This window comes from Triturus cristatus, chromosome 4_2, assembly GCF_964204655.1.
Source record: "Triturus cristatus chromosome 4_2, aTriCri1.1, whole genome shotgun sequence".
Classification (NCBI taxonomy): domain Eukaryota; kingdom Metazoa; phylum Chordata; class Amphibia; order Caudata; family Salamandridae; genus Triturus; species Triturus cristatus.
The window spans coordinates 571,846,271-571,872,252 of NC_140586.1; the positions used below are offsets into that span (position 1 = coordinate 571,846,271).

At 44.0% G+C, this 25,982-nt stretch overlaps 1 protein-coding gene across 2 annotated transcripts in view; it reads left to right on the top strand.

Annotated features, from left to right (window-relative positions):
• VAV3 (vav guanine nucleotide exchange factor 3) overlaps positions 1 to 25,982 on the top strand; it is a 1,147,877-nt gene that overhangs the window by 918,916 nt on the left and 202,979 nt on the right. For both annotated transcript variants that reach the window (XM_085602242.1, XM_085602243.1), the window contains exon 21: positions 22,781 to 22,846. In XM_085602242.1, the coding sequence (XP_085458368.1) occupies positions 22,781 to 22,846 (66 nt within the window). The remainder of the gene's footprint in view (positions 1 to 22,780; positions 22,847 to 25,982) is intronic.

Genomic DNA, 25,982 nt, shown 5'->3' on the forward strand with positions numbered 1-25,982 from the left:
TTGGACCTCACCGACGTGACCCTGAGGGGGGGAGGATCTATCCAGGTGAAGGTCAAGGACGGAGTTGAAGTCCCCGCCCAACAGCCAGGGGAGACCAGCATACGGAGTCAACACTCGCGACAGTCGCTCCAGGAATGCCCCTTGACCAGTATTTGGGGAGTAAACGGACACCAACAATATGTGCTGTCCGTTAAGCACACCGCACACTAGTGTATATCTACCTTCCAGATCCACTACCGTGTCCGTGCTGACAAATGGAACGCCTGCCCGCACTCATACAAGTGTGCCCTTAGCATGTGCAGAGTACGCAGTGCCGTACACCTGGCCTCTCCAACGCCTGCGTAGTCGGTCTAGCTCCAGCTTTGTTAAGTGTGTCTCCTGCAGTAAGGCTATACCAACTGAATGCCTTTGAAGATAAGCAAATATGGAGTACCTCCGTGTGGGTATGTGCATACCGCGTATGTTCCATGTGATTACATTAACACTTGTCATCGCTAGAGTGTGTAAACTGCTGCGAGGTCAGGGATGGGGCGCCGCTTCGTAAGTACCGGGCGTACCCGAATATATGTAAGCCGGACTGTAGTAACCAGAACAACTGGAGAACTTCGAAAAAACAGAACGTATAGGGCGGACATCTCAAAGCTATCCGTCCAAACTATATGCCCATGCATGTGGCAAAGTAGGGGACTAGGTCAGTGTGCGGCCTTGTGGGGCGTGTGTGCAGTGAGCAAACCACCATGCCCAACCCCCTCGTTTCCCAGGCATACGGTGCGCCACTCAGGAACCCGATACCTCCCCGTGCCGAGGCTGCAGACTCCTAACACCCATGTGAAGCAGTAGCATGCGGGTAAGGGCCACCCCCTGAAGACACCCCAGTCTTTTTCATCTAAGCCCGAGCCGCTGCCCATCAGGCAACCCACACAAAATCCCGCCTGTCCCCCTCCTACCCCCTCCACATCCCGCACAATCCAATCCAGTCCTCAGTATTGTACTTGCGTGAGGCAGACATCTCCAATGTTTGCATTATTAGGCTGATCAACCAATGATATCATCCGCCGTCTGCGGCATAACAACCGGCATACAAAGTTCTTCAGAAAGTTCGATCGAGGGTGTCGAAGCTCCACTGGACACCTCCGCACGCTGCGCAGAAGGCTCCCGACAGGTCCGCCTGCTCGGGGTACCGAGAGTAGTGACTGCTTCCAGTACCTCTTGCCGCTCCTTTCTCATGCTCTCTGGACTTGGGGCCCCCGTTCTGGCTGCAGGTGTGTCGAAGAAGTGCGTTTTACCCTTTGCTACCACTCATAGCCGTGCAGGAAACAGCAGGGAATAGGGGAGTTCTAGCTCTCTGAGTTGACGTTTCACCATCATGTAATTGCTTCTGCGACGTTGTACCAGGATAGTGTAATCAGGGAATAGCATAATGCTGCTGCCTCCTACAGATAGTTCTTCCATTTTCCGAGTTTCACGCAGTACCGCGTCCCTGTCTCTGTAGTTGAGGAGTTTAAACAGGAACGGGCGCGGTCTGGCTCCTGGCTGAGGCTTCTGGGCTGGCACTCGGTGGGCCCTTTCCACTACGAAGTGATTGGACAGTGTAAATCTCGTAGCCAGTTCTTTATGTACTGTTCAGGGCGCTTGCCTTCTTCGCCTTCCGGCAGCCCCACCACTCTGATGTTATTGCGGCGCGAGCGCCCCTCAGCATCCTCTGCCCTATCTTCTAATGCATGTATCCGTTCCATCATATCTTGCAATGCGGCTGCGTGACTACGGGTAACCGGTTGGAGATCTTGGAGCACTTGATCTTGAGCAAGAACCCAGTCGGTGAGTTTTCGGTGAGCCGCGTGCAGGAGCGTAAAGTTAGATGTGACCTTGTCGATCCGCGTTTCCAGTGACGTTCTAGTTTGCTTCAGCGCAGTCAATATCTCTCCACCGCTGCGAGGACGGAATCCACCTTGGCTGCCAACGCAGCAGATGCGGGCTTCGTGCTTCTTCTCTCAGATTCGGAGAGTCCAGCGTGTCAGTTCGCGGTGGTCCCTGCTTCATTTTGGCTCTCATGCACCCCATTACGTGTTGCTGCGCCTAGGGCATTCGCGGCTTCCCCCTGGCAAGATACGCTGTGAACAGAGTGCCTGCCAGAAGGGTGCGCAGCGGGGGAACCAACCGCTCTGCGAGTGCGTACCTCCAGTGCTACCCGCCCCATGGGTGTCGCTTATCGCAGCCTCTGACTACGGACTCTCCGCTTCCTCTGCTTCTCGTTCCCCGTATTCGCCGCCTGCCCAAGCCGCAGTAGTCCCTGCGAAGGTTTCGGCCACAGAGAGTAGCGTTCACTTAATGGGATCTGATTCAGAGGTGTCTCAGGCCAGCACAACTCTCTCCAGCAGTGCATATACAGCTAACGTTCCCCCCACTGTTCCAGAAGATCCAGATACCCGTCGCCGGAACCTTGCCGGCTCCCACTACCTCTGCACTTCTTGTCAGATGCGTGTCTCCACGGTTGGGGCCCTCTGGTCAGCGGGGTCTGGGTGCGTTCCAGGCAGTAGGGGGAAGACGGCCCACTAGGTCGTTCCTGCTTCCGTCGCACATATGGCCGAACATACAGGTCCCCAATGAGGCCCCTTTGAGGGCTCCCACACAACAAATCGGCTCAGGCCTTGCTGCCTGCCTTCGGGCGAACTTCCTTCCCTCCGCACTGCCGAACAACAGGCCAGTCAATGTAATTCGCAGCGCGTAGGGTCTAGGTGCACTAGAGGTGTTGTCGTTAGTTGCCACTTCTCCCTTTCCACCCCATGCCTAAGTTCCGATGCTGGCTGCAGTTAGGAGTGCCTTTCCCACATGCGCTATGTGTCCTTACGAGTCGCCCCCAGGGGTTCCGTAACAAGTCTCTCTCCCCGCGTCCGTGCAGCATGCAGGCCCCCAGCTGCTCGCAGCCCCGGCTCTCCATCCACCTCTATATCCACTGCGGCCCTTGGTCATCGTGAGTGTCCCTTCGCCAAGTCCCTGTGCCTCTGTATGGGCCACTCGTCTGTGAAGCGAGACTTCCTCAGCAATCCTGCATGGGTACTGGCACGTGTCAACTGCAGGCTGTAATTCCTGGCGCCGCAGGGGGTCTCATTCGCACCATCTCCCCTAGCTGTCTGGACCTCTGCTGCACCGAGACCCCGACGGGCTCCCCCCCGGATCCAGGCCAGCCCCTGCAAGTTATGCTGCTGTCTAGCAAGTCGGGCACCCCGTTCCCACGATGCTCGTCTCCCCGGGCTAGATGCTGCGCGTTCCCGGGGCCTCACTCTCACTTCACCTGTTTACCCGCGCCAGCTACTTCTCCGCTTCATGCTCCCGGTCCACTAGTCGCTCCTCCAGGCTCCCTGACTATTCAAGCCTGTGTCAGAGCCCGCAGGGGGCGTGCCACTGCTCCCGCCTCGCTCCGGGTACCCGCCCTGCAAACTGGCCGGCAATACGGTCGTCCGACGTCCGCTAGGGGCCTCCTCCATGCGCTCTGCCTCCTGTAGGCCGCAATGCTGATCCCGCCGACAGCTCCTCGCCCAGCCTCCGCAATGCAGTGGCTCCTGAAGAGCACACAGTCCTGGTGAGTCTCGCGGCCCTCTGGGGATCAAGCACCCCGCCTACCGCATCTCAATGGCATCCGGGCGGGCCTGTGCACTACGTCGGGGTCTCCCGCTCTCCTCACCGGCATAGGCGCCACAGTCTGTCTTTCCACCAGGGGCTGCAGCTCACGCGCCGCGCTCCATCTCCTTCCCGGTTCACTGGCACAACGGGCAGATTCACTCCTCCGGTCCGGGCAGGTCACCTCAACAAGTATGTCGCTGCTCCCACCGTCTCGGCACCGACCACTCCACTGCACTCCGCCCAGCGGCATGGATCGCCGCCTCTCGGCAGGAGTCTTCACCTCTCCTCATCGTCTCCCGCAGGCCGCGTTTACTTCCCGCCTGCGGCTGTGTCTATCGCTATCGAGACAGCACCAGGAGGGGTTCTCCGGGTTGCACCACACCTCTGCCGTTAGATTCCCTCGGTGGCGGTCCCAGATGGCGCACTTCAAGGAGAATTATAACGGATTACTGGGGCCTTCGGTCGGAGCCTTACAAGCTTGCGTTCGCCATGATGGCCGGCTAGCCACGCCCCACCAAAGCCAGGTTTCCATAATGTTAGTTTAGGTAGACAGGAACTCAACTGGAAAGGTTGTGTAGGTGAGCATTGCACTAAAATTTAAATAAGGCTGTGCAAAATGGATAATATGTCACAAAAATTATGTATTTTATGTGTATCACGTGAGGAAGGGTGTCTATCTGAATAGAGTATGCTTGGTTTGCACTTATGAACAAAAGGCTCTCCATGTATGTTTATCCACAGTCTAAAGTCAGTTTGTGTTGATAGCACAGTGCATGTGGCTGCGGTCCTTACGCAGATTCCCCATTCCTGTGAGACATTATTCCCTCAAATCAAGTCTCGTATAGGAGAACATTAGATAGCTGCTATAAACATATGCATTATGCAGAACAGATATTGCGCAGATACACCTATCCCAAAAAGACTATGCTGGCTTAGTAAACATCATGCTCTGGCATATTTTTATCATGTTTATACCTTTAGGTGTCATCCTTTTTCCACCACATTCTATACCTTTTATTTATTCGTTTGCTTACATTGTATTTTTGCGTTATCTTTCTGTGTATTTTCAATTTGATCAAGTATTTCATCTGAACCATGCATACTACATGAGTTTCCATCACAAAGCAGCCACACATTATGATGACTCAGCAGTTTCCCAGATCCATGGGTCAATGAGATCTTAATGATTCATGTCTACTTAGATTTGCCTTTTTAAACAAAACTATTAACAAGTCACTAGAGTCATCAAAAAATGCTTGAGATTCCAGCATGTGCTTTTGTAAATTATGTATGCATTTGATATATTGATTTTGGTTGGATGTTATAAAATGTTGTATGTCTTTTTTATGTTTGATGAGATTGTTTTCCTTATCCTAGCTTTCGTTGTGCAAAATAACTGCACTTATTGCAATTGCACATCATTTTGATTGTTTCCAATTATCCTCTTCCCTTCTTCCAGTAAGCCTGATAGGACAGACCCCCGCTGCTTGGTATAATACTTGCACGAGGATTATCTGTTCCTTGAAAATCAAAGCTAATAGGCGCTTCTGTATAGGAAAGTGCACTGCCAAAGCCCGGGGTGCCTAAATAACGTTTCATTTTCATGACCGCATGCAAGTAAGCGAGAAATATTGTTTATATCAACCACTTATTCATAGGACATTGTGCAGTTTACGGTATTAGGTGAATTAACTTGTTAAAATGTCATTTGTATTCAAACTGACTATTTAAATTGTAGGCCAAACTTTCAAAATGGTAATTAATATTTAAAGTTGTAATTCTTTGATCAAGTGCATGAATTTACAATACAACCTTTCGTTTGCTGATAATACGGCTTTACTTCGGATTCAGCGGTGCACTGTTTGTGCTTAGCTTGTCTGTTGAACCTGTAAGCCACGGTTCTCTGGGGCGCAGCGTTGTTCTTCCACCCACTGCCAGAAAGCATCACAAGGGCCAAGTCCAGCCCTCCAAGAGAGTGCACTGAATGTTGACCTTGGGCATATTGCAAAGTGGGTTGAACAGTGCCGCAGTTGCAAGCATCCCTCACCCTAAATATTAATATCAGGTCTGCCACTTTGGGCAGTGCCTTTACCAGAATACTGCTAAAAAACCAACAGAAACCCTTTACCAGCTCACCTTTCAACTTTAGAGTAAGACAGCTGTCTAAGTACTGAGTAGCCAAGGTAGATATTTGCATTCGCCTCATTTTATTTGATGAATACTAAGGCACAGTTACACTGCATAACTTCCTGGTTTGCTCTTAAGGCCAGTGCTATTGTTGTACTGCCCTTTTGTGGACTGGCCCTTTGGCGTGCCTTTACAAGGGCTACAAAGCGTTGGCTTAGGTGTTCTTACGCAGCTATTTTTTAAAGTTCCGTTTTTTAGTAATTGTTGCTCTACACCCTGCTTTGCACTCAGATATGATTCCGTTTTGCCCAACCAGATGTTAAACGTCATACTGCGCTCTGCTAGTGAAGACAGCGAAAGAGCCTGAACCTTCTCGAGTGGACAGGGGAGATATTTAGAAAAAAATGCTCCAAACGTTGTGCAGTTTTTAGATGCAGTATAAGATCTATTGGATAGGCTGTTCCAGGGTTAGACGTAAAATCAGCCCCTTAGCTAGCATACCACCAAGAACTGCCCCAATACCCAAATGTGAATTTCGGCCCTATATGCAGACCCTGCAAAGAGATTCGTTTTCCTCTTCAATTTCCTTCCCTCCCAAAAGTGGGAGAATTTAAGTAACGGTCAAATAGAAATATCAAGCGTTATCTAAAACAGCTGGCCATTGATAATCGCATGAAAAATATCCTGAAATTAGCCTTAATTATTAAAGCACATGATGAGATATAATTAATATTAGGGCAACTAACCCTTGTTAATGAGATTCGAGCCTCACAGTTATTTGCTTGATTGCCAAAACGACATTTGTAGCACGTAGTTTTATGTATTTTTGTTAATATCACTTGTGGAATGCCGACTTCCTTGTGTTAGAGGGGATTGAAAAGAATAGGCTTTTTTTCTTTGAAGACAATGCAGAAAATGAAGAATATGTTACCGATCCCAATTTAAAGGTAGGTGGCTTGTTAGAGAGGTTCTCGACTTTGGTTCTTCTGGTCTGTCCGAAGTAAGGTCGACCCTTTCTGGTAGTCACGGTGCTGCCGATAATGGAAAGCCATAGCAGACTGTGCCTACCAAAAGGGGTCCCAAGAGGAAATAACTCCATAGGGAAAACCCTCTGTTGAAGGCGGAGACTCCAGGAACGGAAAGGAAGGAAAAAACCCACAAATAAGAGCGAACACCAGCAAGGAGTGGAGAATAGAAGGCACGAATTCCAAAGTGGAGTAGAAGGTTAAAAGGAACAGGAAGCGCCAACCGGAAAGAAAAGTGCGCCAACAGGAAAGAAAAATACACCAAGCAGAAGCAAAGGTCACCAACAGGAGTGAGGACACACCAGCATGGTCAAGGAGTGTTGCAACACAAGGCAATGAAGGATTCAGCCCCTTAGATACCCATAGACAGGAAGTGATGTAACAGGAAATAAGTAGTTTGCATCTGGAATGGGGAAAAGGAAATGCAAGAAATAGGAAAGGTTGCCATCTTGGAAAGGGTAAAACAAAGAACCTTCCCAAGGCCCTCTAGAAAACAGGACTGAGGACTCATGGGAAGAAGTAGTAACAAGATGTCACCAGGAGAATATACTGGAAGCCGCAGTGAAATGTGCAAAACAGAAGGTGAGAGAAAATATGCAACATAGAAGTACTGGAAGCCGCAGCTCTAAAATTGGAGCTCTATTGTTCCTACTGTGTATTAATGGGTATTAACTGGGCGTCGTGTGGCGTGCCTGACTAGACATAAACATCGCAGGCTGTAATCGCAATGCTGAAAACAGCATGCAGCCTTGCTGCACCGCGACGTGCCTGAGAAAAAGGAGGTGCCGGGGGTAGGGGGAGTCATTGCAGGTTGCAACGCGGTCCATGATGATGAAGCGGGCAGCGCCACAAGCTGAGCCATGGCCTGCGGCGCAACAAATATAATTTTCTTGACATGTTTTAACTTTGTCTTTTCACCCACATTTCAACTGCCTGGTACTCCCATGAATATAGGCGCTACAAGAGCTACTGTACAGCTAAGTACTGCACTGCAGAAATAGTCCTATCAAGGATTTCTGGCATCCACTGTGGAAAGTCCATGTGCCTTAAACATGGAGGTGGTGGCAGGGTTCTACTTAAATATGATGGTCTTCTGTGTAAATAGCATCTTGAACCTGTCGGCAAATTTAGTTATTTATGAAATATGTACCAAAGGGGCAAACCTCTCAATTAGTGGTGATACGTGTGCATCTGAACAGTTTACTCTCCATTTGTCTTCCTGCATGCTTTCGTAGCCACCCACTGCACGTAATCATTTATATTTAAATAGGTCATGAGGATTGGAGCGAGTGGTAAAGTTCAGGGTGAGACAAATGGAGTAGGTAGTGAATGAGAACAAGACATGTGTAAAGAAGCAACCATTGCACTAATGAGGAGGATGACAACATAATTTACGATAAATAGGATAACTAAGAAATAATGGCAGGGTGAGGATAATGTAGAAGTTAACAATGAAAAGCAGAAAACTATATGCATGCATGGCTTGATCAGTTGTGGAGTCTGGAGCCAGCAGTGTAAAAATGAATTCGTTCCTTTTCTCAACATCCTGATGCTGGTTACTCCCACCCAGCTTCATCCATGGCTCACATATGCTGGTTCCTATGGAGATAATGGCTTGGCCGGACAAGCCCATCTTACCCATCCTGACTTTGTCAGTATGTGTGGGTGCATTTCACCTCATTACAACACTGTCATCTTCTCTTCCTACATATTTGGGCTCAATAGACATATCCCTGCAATGTTGTGGCTCCACACAAGGGGATTATTTAGCCTTCTTTAGGCTTGGTAGACCTGGCTAGGCCCTCCACCCCAAACTACCATCAGTGCCTGGATAAACTATCCCCGGCTAGGATACATCACCTCAAACCAAACACTTTCCTCCCTCGTACAAAATAGCAGGAGGCTTGGCACAGAAATCTGCAAATTTATATTTAGAACAACCAACATTTGGGACACATTAAAGGTGTTTTGAAAGTGGTGAGAGGTGGTAAGAGGGTATTCGAAATGGAACAGGTCGAACAGAGATGCTGAGCTCCACGGTGGCTTCACCTCCTGTGTTTTTCCACACAGAATCCCTTTACTGCTTGTCCAGTCTGAATGGGGTCCTGAGCGGTACCAGAATATTGGGGAGTAGACAGGTACCCAGCAGTGCCGTCTTGAAACTAAATGCTTTCCGTAAATTCAGTGTTTTTCCTAGCTTGGATAGAATTTTATGGTATGTCTGGCTGCTTGAATTTTCAAGATAGTGCTAGAAACTCAAGTGCAATCAAGTGCTGCAAGGGTGAGAGTCATGCAGCCAAGAAAGCAGTGCCCTCCTCTGTAATGATCTAGAGTGCATAGAGTTTAGGCCTGTACAAAGTCTTTTGACACCTGGACTGGCCAGTGACTCTGGAATGATACAGTGTTTCCCATTGCGGCAGTGCAGGAGGTCATTGGGGAGTGGAACTGTGCATTAGGGTGGTTGATGAAGAAGGGGTCCAGTTAAGTGATGTACTGCAAACAACCTTGGCAATTGCAGCTGTGCCTTTTCTGAAGTGCATAACGAGGACTTAGAGAGACTGTTTACCACAGGTGCGTCTAACCTCCATTGTACTTGCAAAGATCTATACATCACATTAACACTGAAGTGAAAAAATAAGAAGAGTAAACAGAATGATAAGAGTGAGTTCTTTGCTGCCATTCAACTTATCAGCGCTATGCTTGGTTGAAATGTGAAAGCCATAGCTGATGGAAAGTTGGTGCTGACACAGGTAGAAAGAATCTTTGCTTATGAAGCATAGAACGATAAATGGAGTGCTTGAATTAAACTCAGCCACTGCCAAATACTTGGGCCACATCCCAGTCCATTGTTATCTTGCAAATTGTGCCACGTCAGTTTGTACCCAGCCAAATCCAAACCAGTCTTGACTGTGCTCCAATAGGAACAGTACAGCCCAAACCTTCTGCCAGGTCCTCCCTGAACCAGAACCCAAGCAACCAAAGCACAGTTTCGCTCTTGCTAGGGCTCATCAGTGCATCACTTTTTTATATAGTTCAGTGCAACACTCTAAGTGAGGTGGGCATCCTTAGACTTGGCTTCCATGTGCACTGTGCCACTTGAACCAAGCTCTACCCAACTCTTGGGTCCCTTATGTTCTGGTTCTGGAAGAAACTGGCATGGCAATGAGTTTGTACAGCTCATCTGTTATCCAAGCCTGTGTCCAGGAACTAGAAAGCTGTGAAGTAGGCACGAAATCAACTGGAAAATTACGTTTTAAAACCTTTGTGGAATTTAAAGTGATTTGACTTTGCACAGAGAGCAACTGGCTGAGACTTCCACAGCATAGGAGTCAGGTAGAAAAATGATCTGCCTCCAGATCTGGAGCGGTAGATTTGAGACACAGTGAGAATAAAAGTATCTCACGACCTGAGAGTCCTCCAAAGTAGGTAGTCTATAACCCTAGATTGAAAGAGCCAGGTGTATAGAAAGCACAGTGTGCAATGCAAGCGTTTTAAACTACATTTCTCACCGCTAGCAGCCAAGGTAACATTTTAAGATGGAGTGACAAAGAAAAGCAAGGAAGGAGCTTGAGTAATAGTTGCACTGACAGTTTTTAGATAATTTGAAGATGTTGCAAAGAGCTGTGTGGCAGCTCCAAATACAGGGAGTTGCTGTAATTGACGCATGATATGATGACTGCATGAACTATTGAGTAGCAGAGCTCTGGCGGTTGTAAAGGAAGTGCTTTTCAGAGCATTCTTGGATAGTGAAAGCAAGTAGCTGTCACAGTACTAATTGCCTTTTCAAAAGATAGGGAATATTCCACTTATATTGGCAAGCCCTTTACAGTTTCTTTAGGCAGTAGAGTTTTTCCCAGTTCAGAGGGCCAACTAGAAGGAGACCAAATAACAGAAGCACTCTCAAAGCATAACAGCTCAGTCTTGTCCATTTTTAGCTTTAATTAACATAGTCTAATTTACTGGCCAACAGTGGCAAGACAGGCATGGAAGTTAGCCGAGTTGGCCAACACACTGTCTACAAATAAAACCACAATGTGTGTCATCGACATACAAAATATGGACAGAATCCAACATTTTAGAAGAACCACACCAGGAGGGTAACATAGATATTAAAAACTATGAGTCTAAATAAAGAATCATGGGGTCCCCACATCTAAAATATCTGGACTGGGAATGATAAGCGTCAAAATAACAGTCTATGACCTTTTAAATAAGAAAGGAATCATGCCAGCACTTTAACAAAGAATGGTATGAGAAACCGTGTCAAAGGCCACACTCAAAGCAAGGAGACTTAAGCTGTATTACCTCCTTTGTCAAGTATTCGCTAGATGCCATTATAATCTAGATCCTGGGAGAGGATATAGGACAGCAACCAAAGCTGCCGAACCAGGAGCTGGGAATCCGGGTTTGCGTCTCAGCGTCTGCTTAACATACTGTAATAATGGGCAAATCACTTAATTTGTCCCATGCCCTTGGACAGCCTCTGGATACCCTCACGGGTGATAAGCTGTGCCATATAAATCTACAAATTATAATTACGCCATCAATAACAGCAAGTAAAGCTAACAGCAGTGATATAAAACACACAGAAACCAGCCTATGAGTCATCTAAAATATGATTGGATGCAACAAATGCAGAGGAGGTGCATCGTTTTCCAGATGTTTAACTGGGAATGAGAGTAGGGAAACTAACCAATAATGCACAATTACTGCTGGATTGGCTGTTGGCTTTTATAGCAGTGGAATAAACAGTGCGTCTTTCGAAGATATGGGAAAGGAAGCAAGGGACTACAACAACACACTCTGTAGTGTCAGCTTGAGATCCAAGGGGTCGGTGCCATCGAGGCATCCCGATTTGGTGATATCAATATGAGACAAAAATACTTATAAACTCATAGGACGGAACTTAGCTGGCATAAAAGTAACCTTTATAGAAATTGCCTTCCACTCATTGACATCACTTAAAAATAAGCTTTTGCAAGTAAAAAAGCTAAAAATCTTTCATAAATTTGCTTTAGAATATGAAGAAAGGGGACTGCAAAGTTCTGGTGAAGGAGTTATAGATGAGGGAGTAAAACCGTGAGCAAAATGACTTTACTATTTCCAAAACTTCACTATGTGAATTATTTTATTTTTAAATGGCAGCTGCATAGCATAATAATCTGTGCATGCTCTCCTTCAAAGTTTCTTGTAGATTCTAAGCTCTTCCAAATAGCCCGTTTCTAGGCTGGTTGTAGTCAATGCTCCATCACCTTTCCAGCATTTTGCAGTGATGATTAGGTGAATTAAGCTCCTCGGTATTCCGGGGGGGAGGGGGGGGGAGGGAGGTCGACAGTCTTTGTCTAAAAGGATGCTTATATTGGTAAACCAGTTGTTAGACTGGTCCACCATTACATCAATATCATGGCGAAAAGTAGAGGGGTGGGAGGCTTTACAGAGCCTTATAAAAAATGTCAGAAGTAACTTTTGACCAAGGCCCAGATATCCTAGGTCTACAAATGTAGGGAGGCCTAGTAATAGAAGCTGATCCAGAGGCCATTAAAGACGGTACTTCACAATAGTCTGTGTGGGAAAGCACCATAGAGTTACCAGAGTATTAGAGGGGGGGGGGATTGAGGCAGGGGAAAAATTGCATGGTTGCAAAGGCTAAAGCCTTGAGAGTGCACCTGCTTGTGAGGAGAATGGTAATTACAGCAGAGGTCCAGCTGTAGGATGAAAGCTTGGGTGCATAGATACCTGTAGCTAGTACCGCTCAAATTGTGAGTGAAACTCCTGTTACACATATTAAGTGAGTGTAGGAAAATGCAATTTTTTGCATGGTCACCCACAATTTTTGCTAGATTTTCTTGATGGTTTTTGTTGTCTTCATACTGGGACACTGCTGTGCAGTGACCAGTGTATTTGCTCTCAACCCCTAAAAACATGTCCAACTGGGATACTCCTACCTGGCATACTTAGCTTACCTGTATGACCCTATTATATGATACAAGATTTACCCACAGCCAGTAAGTTAAATGTCACTAATGGATTGCAACACATATTGTGCCACCACTAAGGTGACAGTGCAAAACATTACTGCAGACCTGCCACCAGTAACTTATTTGTGCAGGTGTAAATTGTACATTGGACCTGTCAACCCCTTTTGACATGCCTAAGCCCTCATTTTAAATATTTAAAAGTCACTCCTAAGTAGGCCTTAAATTCCCATAAGGCAGGGTACATGCTATTTAAAGGTAGTACATGTAGTTATTTAATATTATACATGTCCTCACAGTAATAATGCTCCTTAAGCTATTTACACTATAACAGGGATAGCTGTTCCATGGGAATTCATTGGGATTCATTATTAAAGTTAATAAAGTTATCTCCAAGACGGAACCAGATACAAATATTTATTACAAATCCAATTTGTTTGTAAAGTTGAATTGTAATAAATATGTTACAAAAGCCAGTTGAAAAAATGCACCTTTTATCTGCCTGAAACCTCCAGAAGCCCATTTGGGTGAACTACCAATTGTCACCCAGAAGCTGAATAGCTCCTTGATGAGATGTGATTTGGCTCTTAGAGGTGAGACAAAGGGCTTGGATGTGGGGGGTGTCCTATTCCTCTGACAGGATGAACACCTTCCAGTGTGCAGGAACCTATTTATCTTTAAAGCAGCTTGCCCTGTCACTGGCAGATATAGCTCACACCTGCTATCTCTATTATCCTACTAATCAGTGATGCACCAATCTAAGTGGGAGAGGAGCCAGGACCCAGAACTAGAGGAAGGCATGCTAATTTCCCTCACACGCCTCTGGGGGGGGGGGCTCAGGAGCTCTACAAAAGGGACAAAAAGTTCTGTCATCTTAATTTTAAGTAGAGAGGGTCACTGTGGTATTGTTTGCAGTAGGGCACACAGGAATGGCTTCAACTGTGGGTAGAGTTGGGAACTTTTTCTGTATTGTTAAACAAGGGGCCAGGAGTCACCTGGGCACCCTCATCAAAACACTGCTGGACCTGTGGAAGACAGAAGAAAGACGGCATTTACTGTTGTGACCTGCGAGGAGAAATCTAAGGGCTGGACCTGCTGCCAGGACTAAGTAGTGGACTCCAAGAGTCAGGTGTTAAGCTACAGGGACACAAAAGCTGTAAGAAACCCACTTTCATGAATTAGCCCAACTGACTGGTTTCAATTGGACCTGCCCTGGACCCTACTGGTGGTTTTTTCAGAGTGACTCCGGACCCCCAAGCACGGTTCTTGAGGTCCTTGGACCCATGAGTGGTATACGCTACCTGCCTAACCCTAAGAGTTGGGACTTAGAAACCTTTTGTTGAAATTCTGCTTGGAGAACTGTTGTGGGACCGGGACAATCTGCCTGCTGATCCACCAAGGGAGCATCGCCACATTGCGCTACATTCTCTGCTCGATGCTGAGATCCGTTGACGACAAGGGTCCTTTGCCTCCATACCGCAGCTTTCTCGCCACCACCATCAGCCAAGACTTGATCAACACTGAAGACCATCAAGGTGCCAAAACCTAAACTTCTCCTGCCTTCATCCGTGACTACATCCGGACCGCGTACTACTGCAGCTCGTAGCCTTCAAGAATTCTCCTGCTCTCATCGATGACCTGTCAACATCCAGGACTGTTTCTCAGAAAGAAGGTAACTCATGACCCAAACAAGCCCAGTCCTTGTATCCGACCTGTGATTGACCGCGGTCTGCCCTAAGCATGACATTGTCCCGGTCTGCATTCGCACCCTGCACTACTGAAACTCTTTGCCGTCGAGCCTACTTCAGCTTTCATCAATGACCCGTCAACAACAAGAACTGTTTCTAAGAGAGAAGGTAACTCTTGACCAGGACTACCCCATTCTTTGTATATCCGGTGATCGACCACGGTCAGCCTATTTTTTACTTTGCCCTGGTCTGATGCGATCAGTTGCTGCTTGGCATTTCTTTTATTTAAAACTTTAAAAGTTCATATCTCCAGTTCCCCTTATTTGAATGTTCTTGTTTTCGTGTAAGTTTGTTCATTGGAGTGGGCTTTTTTAATGTGTTGTCTTTCTGACTTTTTACTGTTTTGGTCATTGTAAATGTTTTACACATTTTTCTCAAGTTAATCCTGACTGCTCCGTGCCATAGCTACCACAGGATTGAGCTAAGGTTTAAATTACTGAAACGTTTCCTGGACCTAACATGAATAAAGCCATTATTTCTTGTGGTGGGCTACCATTCATCCCAACTAATAATCTAATGTCTCAAGTGAGCTGAATCAATAGGTCACAGGGGCTGATGGACATTGTTCTACAAGAATTTTTAAGAACCGTAAGAATTTCAGAAGCTACACAAAAGGCTTAGGTAGGGACTTTTATTGTGACACCACTTTCTGTTACAACATAAATAACTCATGTCGCTCAGCATAAATTCAAATTGAAATAATGAAATGGTGCATCTAGCATTCCAGCTCCATGAGTTTCACCTCCCTGTGTGGGTGGCTGGAACATAAAGAATGGACAAGGCTCAGTATCAAAAGAAGATGGCCAGTATTATGTAGAGCACTAATGTGGCTTAGCACTAATTAGGTAGACATATAAGAACTTCAGGTATTAGGACAACAGTGGTAAGTGTTGTGGGAACACTCACACCAAAGAAGGAACAAGGAGACATTACTTGATTATCCAAATAGCAGAATGTTTGTAATATTGTGGGTGGGATTCCACTCACAGCGGCTCTCAGTTATATGAATATCCAAACTTGGATTAACACTGAAAGATTTCTCCACTGCTGGGCAAAGTGACATCTTGTTAAACTATTCTACCAAACATTTAATACTTCCACACTGTGACCTTAAGGACATCCAAGAAAGTTAGTTACCTGAATCTAGACTGAAAAGTGCCTGAATTATTTGTGGCTGAAAGAAATAAAGAGTACAGCCTCCTGAGGTCAGGTGGTCCAATCCTTTGCCTGCTCTCCCATATCATGAAGCATATCATGTGGGTTTAATTCCAAGGAAAATGGATGCCACTCCATAGTAATAAAAAAATGTATCCATCATTGGGAACTATTTTGAGGATCACCATTTAGAAAAGGAGCTGTTTTTAGTGTCCATCACATCATTTAGCCTCATTTGTATTAAATCAGCACACTTACTTGCCAGGCTGAACAGCAGAATCCTTTAAGCACAAGCATCATTATATGAAACCCATAAATGGAGTCAAGAATAACCTGTAGGAAATGGAAGATGTTAAGCGATTAATGAGGTATTCTTGGGTAGATGAAAGAAAGTGAGTAGTGAGGCCCTTTTCAGAAGTACAGTTGGCAGCTTGTGATTCAGGGTAATACTTGGAGCTGTTTGCAGTAGTGTGGCCTTAGAGCCTGGTGCTGAGTGAGTTGGAGAAGAGTAATTAGCCGCTGGAATTGTTTTCCGTTTCTGGTGTCAGTAAACATTAGTAGAGAATTTCTGACTAAATAGCTTCTTATTTTAGTGTCATACGGATAGTCAACCTTCCAAGTGCTAATTGGGCTGTAGGAAGAGTGCTTATGCATTCAGAGTCTAGTGAATACCTAAAGTTGAAAATTAGTTTCAATGTTGAGCTTTTGAAGAGTGCAGTAATGAGATTGCTGGTGTATTCATATTTAATATGACTGGCACCCAGAGAAGTAATGTAGAGGATACAGTTTCAGCAAGTCTATGTTAGGCAAGCGCGATCTGGGCATTAAAGTGTTCAGACAATAGTACTGTTAAAGGTTCAAATCATCAACTCACTGATATGCAGAGATGCCATGGCACTGGTGATATGTGCATTTTTCTTAAGAACTTCCCATTCACACATTGTTGTTTTCTAATATATGTATTATTAAAAGGTGCCTCCCTGGCTCAGTAGCCATGTTCTCTCTTTGGGGCCACCATTTGTCACATATCATGCTTCAATTCTCTTTTTCTCTCCTGCAACTTTTTTGATGAGGTTAAGGTGGGAATCATATTTTCCTCGTTTTAGTGAGGATTTTTGGGTGAGGTTGATAAGAAAGCAGTCTGTACCTGAGAAAAACTCTGTCAGTAATGTACAGGGGTGTGTTATTCAATTTCATGTAAGTAAGCTTACAGTGTTTGTATAGCTAGTGTGTTGCTTAATTTAGAGCCTAGACATTGGTAAAGGTAGTGAGGGGTCTAGAGAAGTGTTAGAAGACTTTGAATCACTTGGGTTCACAAACTTCATATGCCAGTGGTTAGGCTCACAGAGAGAGCTGCTGCAGAGAGAAAATTGATGCTGGGAGATCTATGCCAGATTACTATACTAGGAAAGTGAGGGGCGGGGGTCAGGACCCCATTGATTCCAACACCAAGTTGTCCTTTAGAAGTCACTAAGTTAGTGTTCCCATAGTCTGAATGGAAATATTTGCCCTCCCTTTAAATATATGAAACACTTGTAGCTCTTTTTAACATCCAAGTTAAGTCACAGTGCCAATATTCTCTTTGTTGCATTAATTGTTGCCTTCAGTTATTGTGTGTGCATGATGAACTAGGTAGTAACTGGAGAATCTGGTTGCTCAAACTTTAGGCCAGTTTCTGCCCCTTTCACAATGAATCATGAACAAGGACATGCTGCACTGACCAGAAATCTGTGGTTTTTCCATCATACATGTCAGTAGGGGGCATCAAAATACTGGTATATGTTCATTGCATGATAAAACAGCTGCCAGTTTACTATGGTTGGAGAGGTAACATACTGCCAGCTCAGTTTTATTCTGCTCATTGGTATTGTCGTGTAATTTCCACTTTCCGGCAGGAACTGTCAGATTGTTGGGCAACATACATTTTGAGAAGGTGCCAGACTGATTCTGTACACCCCCTCATGATATGTGGTCCTATAGACCAGCTAGCTCACAGTACCTCCATAAGCACCCCTAAGCCTAGGCAGGTAGCATATGGTTTTGGCAACCAAAGAATATGACAACCCTGATCCCCCAAGGAATCGTGGTAACAGATCTAGAACTCTTTCACTCGGTTACTTCTGCTCTCTCTAGGAGAAATATACAAAGAATACACAGAGAGGTGTTTTCAACATTTATTGAAACATTGTGATTCTTGTATAGAATATATGTGCTGCAATGATCCATAGCCAGAAGCAGATGAAAGTGATTAGCAGTGTAAGGACAGTTTACAAATAAACAGTTCCACCATCTTGCAATGCGTATTTACAAGCATATTAAACGGTGTGTATATATAGATCTATATCTATATCCATATACATATATATATATATATGTATATATATATGTATATATCCATGCCACAAGTTTGCCTGGAATGAGAGAGCCCAAACACGAAGATTTCATTTGCCGCTTTATTGGTGGAAATTGCAGTGACCAAACAGCAAACCGCATTGCAAAATTAGTCCAATCCGACGCGTTTCGTGCGGTTGCACTTCCTCATGGGCTCAGGGCTTTTTGACAAATGTACAGAGCAGCAGTTTAACAGGACACTTTTAACCTTCTCTAAACCCCGCCCTAGTGGGCGTGGCCACCCCTGTGGCCTATTGGTATTTGTAGTGTCCTTCTTTTTCCTCGTATGAGTCGCTGTTCAACATTCCTCAGTTTTTAAAAAATAAACTGCTCAGTGGGTTGCAAAACCAGTTCTGCTGCTGGGACACCTCCGTTAATTTATCCACTGGCTCTTCCTGCTCTTTACTGCCTCGTCGATTGGCGATTCAGCATAGACTACAAACTGCAGCTGGGCTTCTCTCGCGGCTCAGGCAGCGCCGCTAACATCCATGCCACAAGTTTGCCTGGAATGAGAGAGCCCAAACATGAAGATTTCATTTGCCGCTTTATTGGTGGAAATTGCAGTGACCAAACAGCAAACCGCATTGCAAAATTAGTCCAGCCCGACGCGTTTCGTGCGGTTGCACTTCCTCATGGGGTCAGGGCTTTTTGACAAATGTACAGAGCAGCAGTTTAACCGGACACTTTTAAACTTCTCTAAACCCTGCCCTAGTGGGCGTGGCCACCCCTGTGGCCTATTGGTATTTGTAGTGTCCTTTTTTTTCCTCGTATGAGTCGCTGTTCAACATTCCTCAATTTTTAAAAATAAACTCCTCAGTGGGTAGCAAAACCAGTTCTTCTGCTGGGACACCTCCGTTAATTTATACCAATAGGCCATAGGGGTGGCCACGCCCACTAGGGCAGGGTTTAGAGAAGTTTAGATATATATATATATATATGGTGTGCTCCTACTATATTCTCTAACCTAAGTATCTACGGTGTGTGTGTTCTGCCAAGAATACCCTATTGGATGATCCAACCCTCATTACGTTATGTTATGTTAAAAGATTTATACAGCTCGTAGCTGCCCCATCAACAGGGCATCCCAGTGCTGTCCTAACAGAGCACACTGCTAAAAGTGACTTATCACAAAGTGCTGCAGGAAGCAACTAAGAAGGGAATAACCAGATCTTCGGGATTTTCCTGAAAGACCAGTGATTCTGGACACTCCTAATGGACAGAGAGAGCGGTCTCCGAAGGGCTGGGGCCAGGAGGGTCATAAATGAGGACCCCTTGAGAGCATAAAATTGATATTCAAGGCAATTTTAAAAATGTTGCTTTCACAGTCTTGACAGTGCCAGGGGTCATTCTACAAGTGTTAGCCTGGTGGAAGTGCGAGGGCTGGTTCCACCATGGAGTTCCGGGTCATCCAGGTCTCCGTCAGGAACAAAATATCTGGAGTGTGCTCTTGTGGACCTCTGCATGGTGTTTAATGAAAGAGCAGCAGTTGAGACTAAGGAATTTATATTCCTTTTATTACCTGAAGGAAAAGTATGTAGGTCCCCAACTTTGTCACAGGTTGGACATCCCTCCTCGCCGAGGGATCAGCAAGCCATCGGCTGAGGGTTCAGCGTGCTGTGACCTCACAATGACAGCAAGTGCTTCTTGGCCTAAACCCCGAAATGCGTGTTTATTTATAAAAAAAAGCATCTTTGCTAAGCCGAGCCCTTAGTCAGGCCATCATTGTTTAAGATCTATAGATAACTGCATCGTCTCATGATAAAACAACAAACAAACACATTTGTACAGTGTATGTTCAGACCTTGTACGGGATGTTCAAGGTGTCGTGACAGTGTTTTTATGAAGTGGAATTTGTAAGTAAATGCAGTTTCATGGATACTGATCCTCTACTGTCGTACGCAAATGTGTGTCAAACGTCATTGTGTGAAGGAGAAAAGGAACTTAGGAAAAACGTGTACATGTAAAATGGCGATGGTGACAGGGAAATCTTTATACATCTGTTTACCCCAAAATTGCTGGTCCACCAATAAGCAGAAGAAAAGCCATAGCAATAATTTAGTACAGATGAGTGGAAAAGGTTATTCTGGTGACTGTGGTTCAAGTCCCCCCTTCACTAATAGTAAAGCCAGCAGATGTTTAGGTTCCATATCAAGCTAAGCCGAGGGGCAGGATCCCTTTACACCAAGATCTGAATTATCCTTTTAGAGCATACCATTGTGTTTTTTGGTGGAATGTGTGCGTTGTGAGGCTTAAAATGCTCAAATACATAGCTTGCTCTGTGTTTTTTGTTAATTTATTATCTGTATAAAAGCTGAGAACGACGTATAAACTCAAATCTATGAAAGGATACTTATATGTTACCAGCACCTAGTGACCATTGTTTGATAATCATGGATCATGGTAATATATCTGGTTTATTAATGTAATGTAGGCAGCACCATGGATATTCTCCATAGCCACCTGGTCTCACTGACTTTTAATAATATGTTTAAGTAATATTTTGACATTGCAGATATCTGTATAAGGTACTGTTACAAGTTCTTTAAAATATGCATAGAGTAGGCTATGGCCCCATCCAGAGAGACTGACCCTTTCACTTCGTGCTATTGGTTATTGGGTGTAGCATTCCACCTTTCTGGAAGTACTTCCATTAACATGCATAAGGGATTATTCTATGTCTGAAAAGTAGACTTGGGGTCTGATTCAGAAACTGTATTTTGTAGTACATACAGGACAGTACAGTAGTACTAGTTACTTACTACAAGTAACTAGTAAACTTAGGGTCTGATTCAGAAACTGTGTTTTGTAGTACATACAGGACAGTAGAGTAGTACTAGTTACTTACTACAAAATGCAGTTCACAAACCTATGAGTGGAAACCTGGCCTCCGCCTCTCCTATCTTTCTAGACAGAGATCCTTGCACATGTAATTTTACTACTTAGATGTATTTGTGGGAATGACGGAGAGTGTCTGGAAAAAAGTGGAATACTTACCAATTAATATGAGGGGTTTATTGAGTAGTAAGGAGTTGATTAGAGAGAGACAATGAGGATTTCAGAAAGCCACAGACACCCATCTACTAGAGATTAAGCCTATTGATATTCACAAACTACACTTCTAAAGTTACCATGACCAAAAAGGGACCCTAAACAAAAGTACATTTACTCAAGCTCTGTCCCATAGTAAGTCTAGTGCAACACACAGCCAACTACTGTTCCTCTAGCACCCTCTATAGACAACAAAGGAAGCAGGAATTAAAACTAGAAGCCTATAGCAAATAATAATTAAATTAATGAATGTAAATCAAAGTTTTTAAAAAAAATATATACATTTAAATTAATGTTAAAAAAATATACATAAAAATATTATTTTACGATAGACATTTTAATAACTTTTTACATGTAAAAATATATGTTACTTTCATATTTTAAAAATAGTTAAATTATGCTATACATACATTTGTGTTTTTTTTAACACAATAAGTAAATATGAACATTTTTCTGTGACTTTTTGTTAATACATCTTTAATGTGAAATTAATATGGTTACATTAATTGATATAATACTAATTACAAAATGTTATGTATAGAATTTATTGAATTAATATACATATATATTTTGTAAAATAGTTACATTTACTTTTAAATAAAAAAAAGTTGTTTAAATATTGTACCTTAACATAATGGTTTTTATCTACATGTAATTTACTAACATTGGTTGGGATTTCTATATATTTAATATGTTGAAGTGAATCCATTCATTTTACCACTATTTTCAATTCTAAGTCCCTGCATCCATTATTTTCTATTGGAGGTTATTGCTGTACCAGTGGATGGCCATGTGTGGTGCTAGACTTATTTCAGGTCTGAGCTGATCTGTAGTGACTTTACTACACTCCTCAAATTGGCTCCATCCCCTGTTTCAGGGTGAGTAAATACGTAAGGCTACACTTTGTAGTACATTTTCACTCGAAAATGGTAAATAGCCAAAAGCACATTTATTTAAAAATGTAACAACAAATAAACATGTGTAGATTTATTCACGTGTAAATTGACCTTATTGATTAGGGCCCATAATCATCAACACTGTTTGACACATTCAGTTCTCTTTTTTCCCACGCATTCTATACTTGAACCAATCCTGTTGTTCATTTTTTCCCACCAGCACTGTTAAATCCAGTAGAATAGGCTTCAATGTGATGAGCAACAACTGTGAATTTAATGCATGCAATCAGCATTCGTGAATGCCTGTGTTTACGTGGGTAGCCACAATTATGCTAGACCTATTGGCTTTACTATTGCTTGTTACTTGTGTAGGAGTTCATAAGACAATTGCATTGTGCAGATGTCTCTTCTGTGTTCAGCAAATAGCCTAATTCTAAAGCGAGACTCGGACACGTTTAGTATTAAAAACATATTTTTGAAAATATTTCTTTTAATTTGATGTACCAGGTATTACATTGACACTCGCTACTTGATTTTTCACAAAACTGTTCTGTTATGTAAAAATGGAAAAGAAAGTGGCGTAGGAGCCAGATTATTTTATAATATAAATTATTACAGTATCGGTGTCTCTCAAAGTGTCCTGTCCAATCTATAAATATGTTTGAAAGGACTCGTGTACCACCCTCAGTGCTTAGCTCTTCCTCCCACAGTCTAATCCCATGATATTTTATACAGATCTTATTTGCACCCTCATTTCAGGCTGCATTTCATGTTTTCATTTCTGCCTGTTCTAGGGTCGAAATTTGGGAACTGGAGAAGTTGGCTGTTTCCCTTGTGATGCAGTTAAGCCTTGTCCCTGCGTAAGTAGTGATGCGCCATTGTTTTCGTCTCTGTAACTGTTGCCCTAGGAATCTGAAATAAATGAAGGTTGCCTGGTTCGCATCAGGTTTCTTAATAATTCCGCCTCCAGGGAGTTATATATTTCTGCAATGCTTCTGCACACCTGCCTGCTCTGCTAAATGCGATTTTCAGATAACATCGTTATGCCTTGGAATATCTGAGCAGCGCCAGCGAATGTCCCATGGAAACACACAAGAAACAAATTGTACTTGGGGGAATTTAGCAAATGAAATTGACTAGAGAATGTGATGGAAAAAATGTAACTCTTCGTACTAAATCCACCGGGTAACGAGCCTTCTTCCTTCGGTGGAAGGCACCGCACGGCTTTACGGTTTCGCTCCTCAACCAATCCGTATTAAAGACCAATCTAACATGCTAACTTGTATGTAAAACGTGAATTTCCACTTAGTCTCTCACTTCCCGGTGTGTATTTTAACCTGTCTAATCTGTCCTCCTAAACTCTTCTTCGGAAAAGGAGGTGTTATCACAGTATTGAAAGGAGCACTGAAGCGATTTCTTATCGGGAAGGGATTTACAAACCATATTTATTTACATATTTAAAGGTGTAAATGAGTTCTCGTTTACCAATATGAAACACCTTTCCTTTTGTGACAGTGCTGCTTGTCTTGCATGATCCCTTCAGAATGGAATCCCACTGGTTTGTAGGATGTAATCTACACATCGGATGCAGCGCTTAATTTGTTAAATAGTAAGTGGCGGTGCCTTAAGTTGTTCTCTGAAGCTCGCAGCTGGTGCTGACGTATGATGCTGACGTATGATGGGATTGCAGTATTTGCTGCGTAGAATTGATTCCACCTGACGCCTTCCACTTATATGCTGCACCTGCCACTCTATTGTACTCTTACAGGTACTCTCCCGTCCGTGTTTTTTTCCATTTGTCACGGTTCTTCCGTCTTTCTCTTCCTACCCCTCTCCTCCTTTTGAGTTCCCATGAGAAGTAATTGCTGGTATCCAAAAATGAGTAATAATAATAATAATAATAATCTTTATTCGGTTTTTAGCAATGTAAAACCATAAAAGATATCATAGCATACACATGTTCATGATAAAATTTGCTTAAAAATGTGATTAAATATACAGTTAAAAAACAAAAAGTGTACATAGTTTAGGTAATACGGAAATTAATTCGCTATATTACAAATTGTTTCTGTGCCTCATAATACACTTTAAAAAATTCAGTACATGATACACTGTCCATTCGGAGTCCAACGTTTGAAGTGCCAGCATGGCTGGACGACATTGTCTGTGGCCCCATTTTTTTAGTAAAGGGATTAGCCAGACTTTTCGATGGGTATGGAAGAACTTACAGAACAATACTGTGTGCATGTTGGACTGTTGTGAACGATCATCACATGGGCACAGTTCCATCTGAGTTTTCCAGTTATTTTTTTCGGGAAATGACACTAGTCTAAAAAAGAGGTTCATTCTGAACCTTGTTAGGAGCATCTTTTCATAGGTTGTAAGCTCCAGTGTCAAATATGGCTGGATATTCAGGGACTGCTGTGTCATAATTGCGTGGATGACCGATTTTTTCGCACTCAGTGATGCCAGTCTAAGGGATTCCAGGTGGCTCAAGGCAACTAGTTTCAGTTCCTTTTTAGATATTTCCTTCAATTCTTCTGGCGTGTGGTAATATTTTTCTAGACCCAGGTCAGAGAAGAAATGTCTTACATAAGAGAGCCAAGATATTTTGTGGGCATGGTCCAGATCCATGGTGTCGCGTAGGATGGTTTTAGTCAAAGTGTTTTTTTCTGATACCCATACTCGCCTCCAAAGCAAAAGAGGTTGGATTTTTATTAAATCTTCAATATATGTGATTCCTAGTTCTATATGTGAGGCGTAGATGGAAGTGCCTCTTGGGGTTGATAAAAGGAACCTCGTGAAGATATTCTCCTCTATTTGAATGGAGCCGATAGGTGTGTGACTCCAGATCCCTGCACCATATAAAGCGATGGCTTGGCATTTCGCGGCATAAATCTGTAGTAGTTCTACTGGTGGTCTTTTGCCGAGTTTATTGGAGAATTTCATCAGTGCCATAATAGCTCGTTTGAAGAGCTGTCTCCTGGCCTCGACTGCCGCTTTCCAATTCAAGGCATCATCAATCATAATGCCTAGGTAGGGATACTGTGAGGTCTTTTCGACTTTTTGTTGTTTCAGAAAAATGGACTTAGATGTTTTTCTTGATCCGCCGGCTACCATAACGTAAGTTTTTTTGATGTTTATGTGGAGGTCCAGAACGCCCATGAAGTCTGCGTATTTAGATAGAGATTTCTGCAGTTCAATGGGGGTGCGGGCTAAGATGACTGCATCGTCCGCATAGAGGAGAGCGGGGATCAAGCGACCGTTTGCTCTTGGAAGGTCTCTCCCTCCTCTCAGCATAGTCTTTTCTAGGCCGTTGGTGTACAAAGAGAAGAGGAAGGGGGCAAGGACACAACCTTGCCTCACTCCCCGCTCTACCCTGAATGGTGATGTCAGTTCTCCTTTTGTCCCGTACCTCACTCTCGCCGTGGCTTCACTGTATAGCTCCCTCAGAAAGTCCAAAAGAGGGGGATCTACCCCCATTGCACTCAGCAGTGACCAGAGTCTTGCTTGCGAAACGCAGTCGAATGCAGAGGACAGATCTACATAAACCATGTAAATGGAGCCAGGTTTTGCATGGGTATATTTTGATATTAACAGACTTAGATTTAGGGCCTGTTCGACAGTTCCGAAGCCCTCCCTGAATCCGAACTGTAAATCTGATAGGATGTTTTTGTCTTCTACCCATTGCTGTAGCTTTTCGAGGAGGACTCTACCAACTAGTTTACCCAGGGAGTCGAGAAGCGAAATTGGTCGGTAACACTTGGTGTCTTGTCGGTCCCCCTTCTTGAAGATTGGGACCATGATTGAGGATGACCATGATTCTAACAGCCCAAGTTTCATTGTTGCTAGGCAGACTCTGGTGAGTATTGGTACCCATAGGTCTGGAAGATGTTTAAATAGGTCGACTGGGACCCCGTCAGGACCTGGAGCTTTCCCACTCTTGCTTAATGATAACGCCGTATTGAAATCCTGCAGCTCGATCTCCAATAAGAT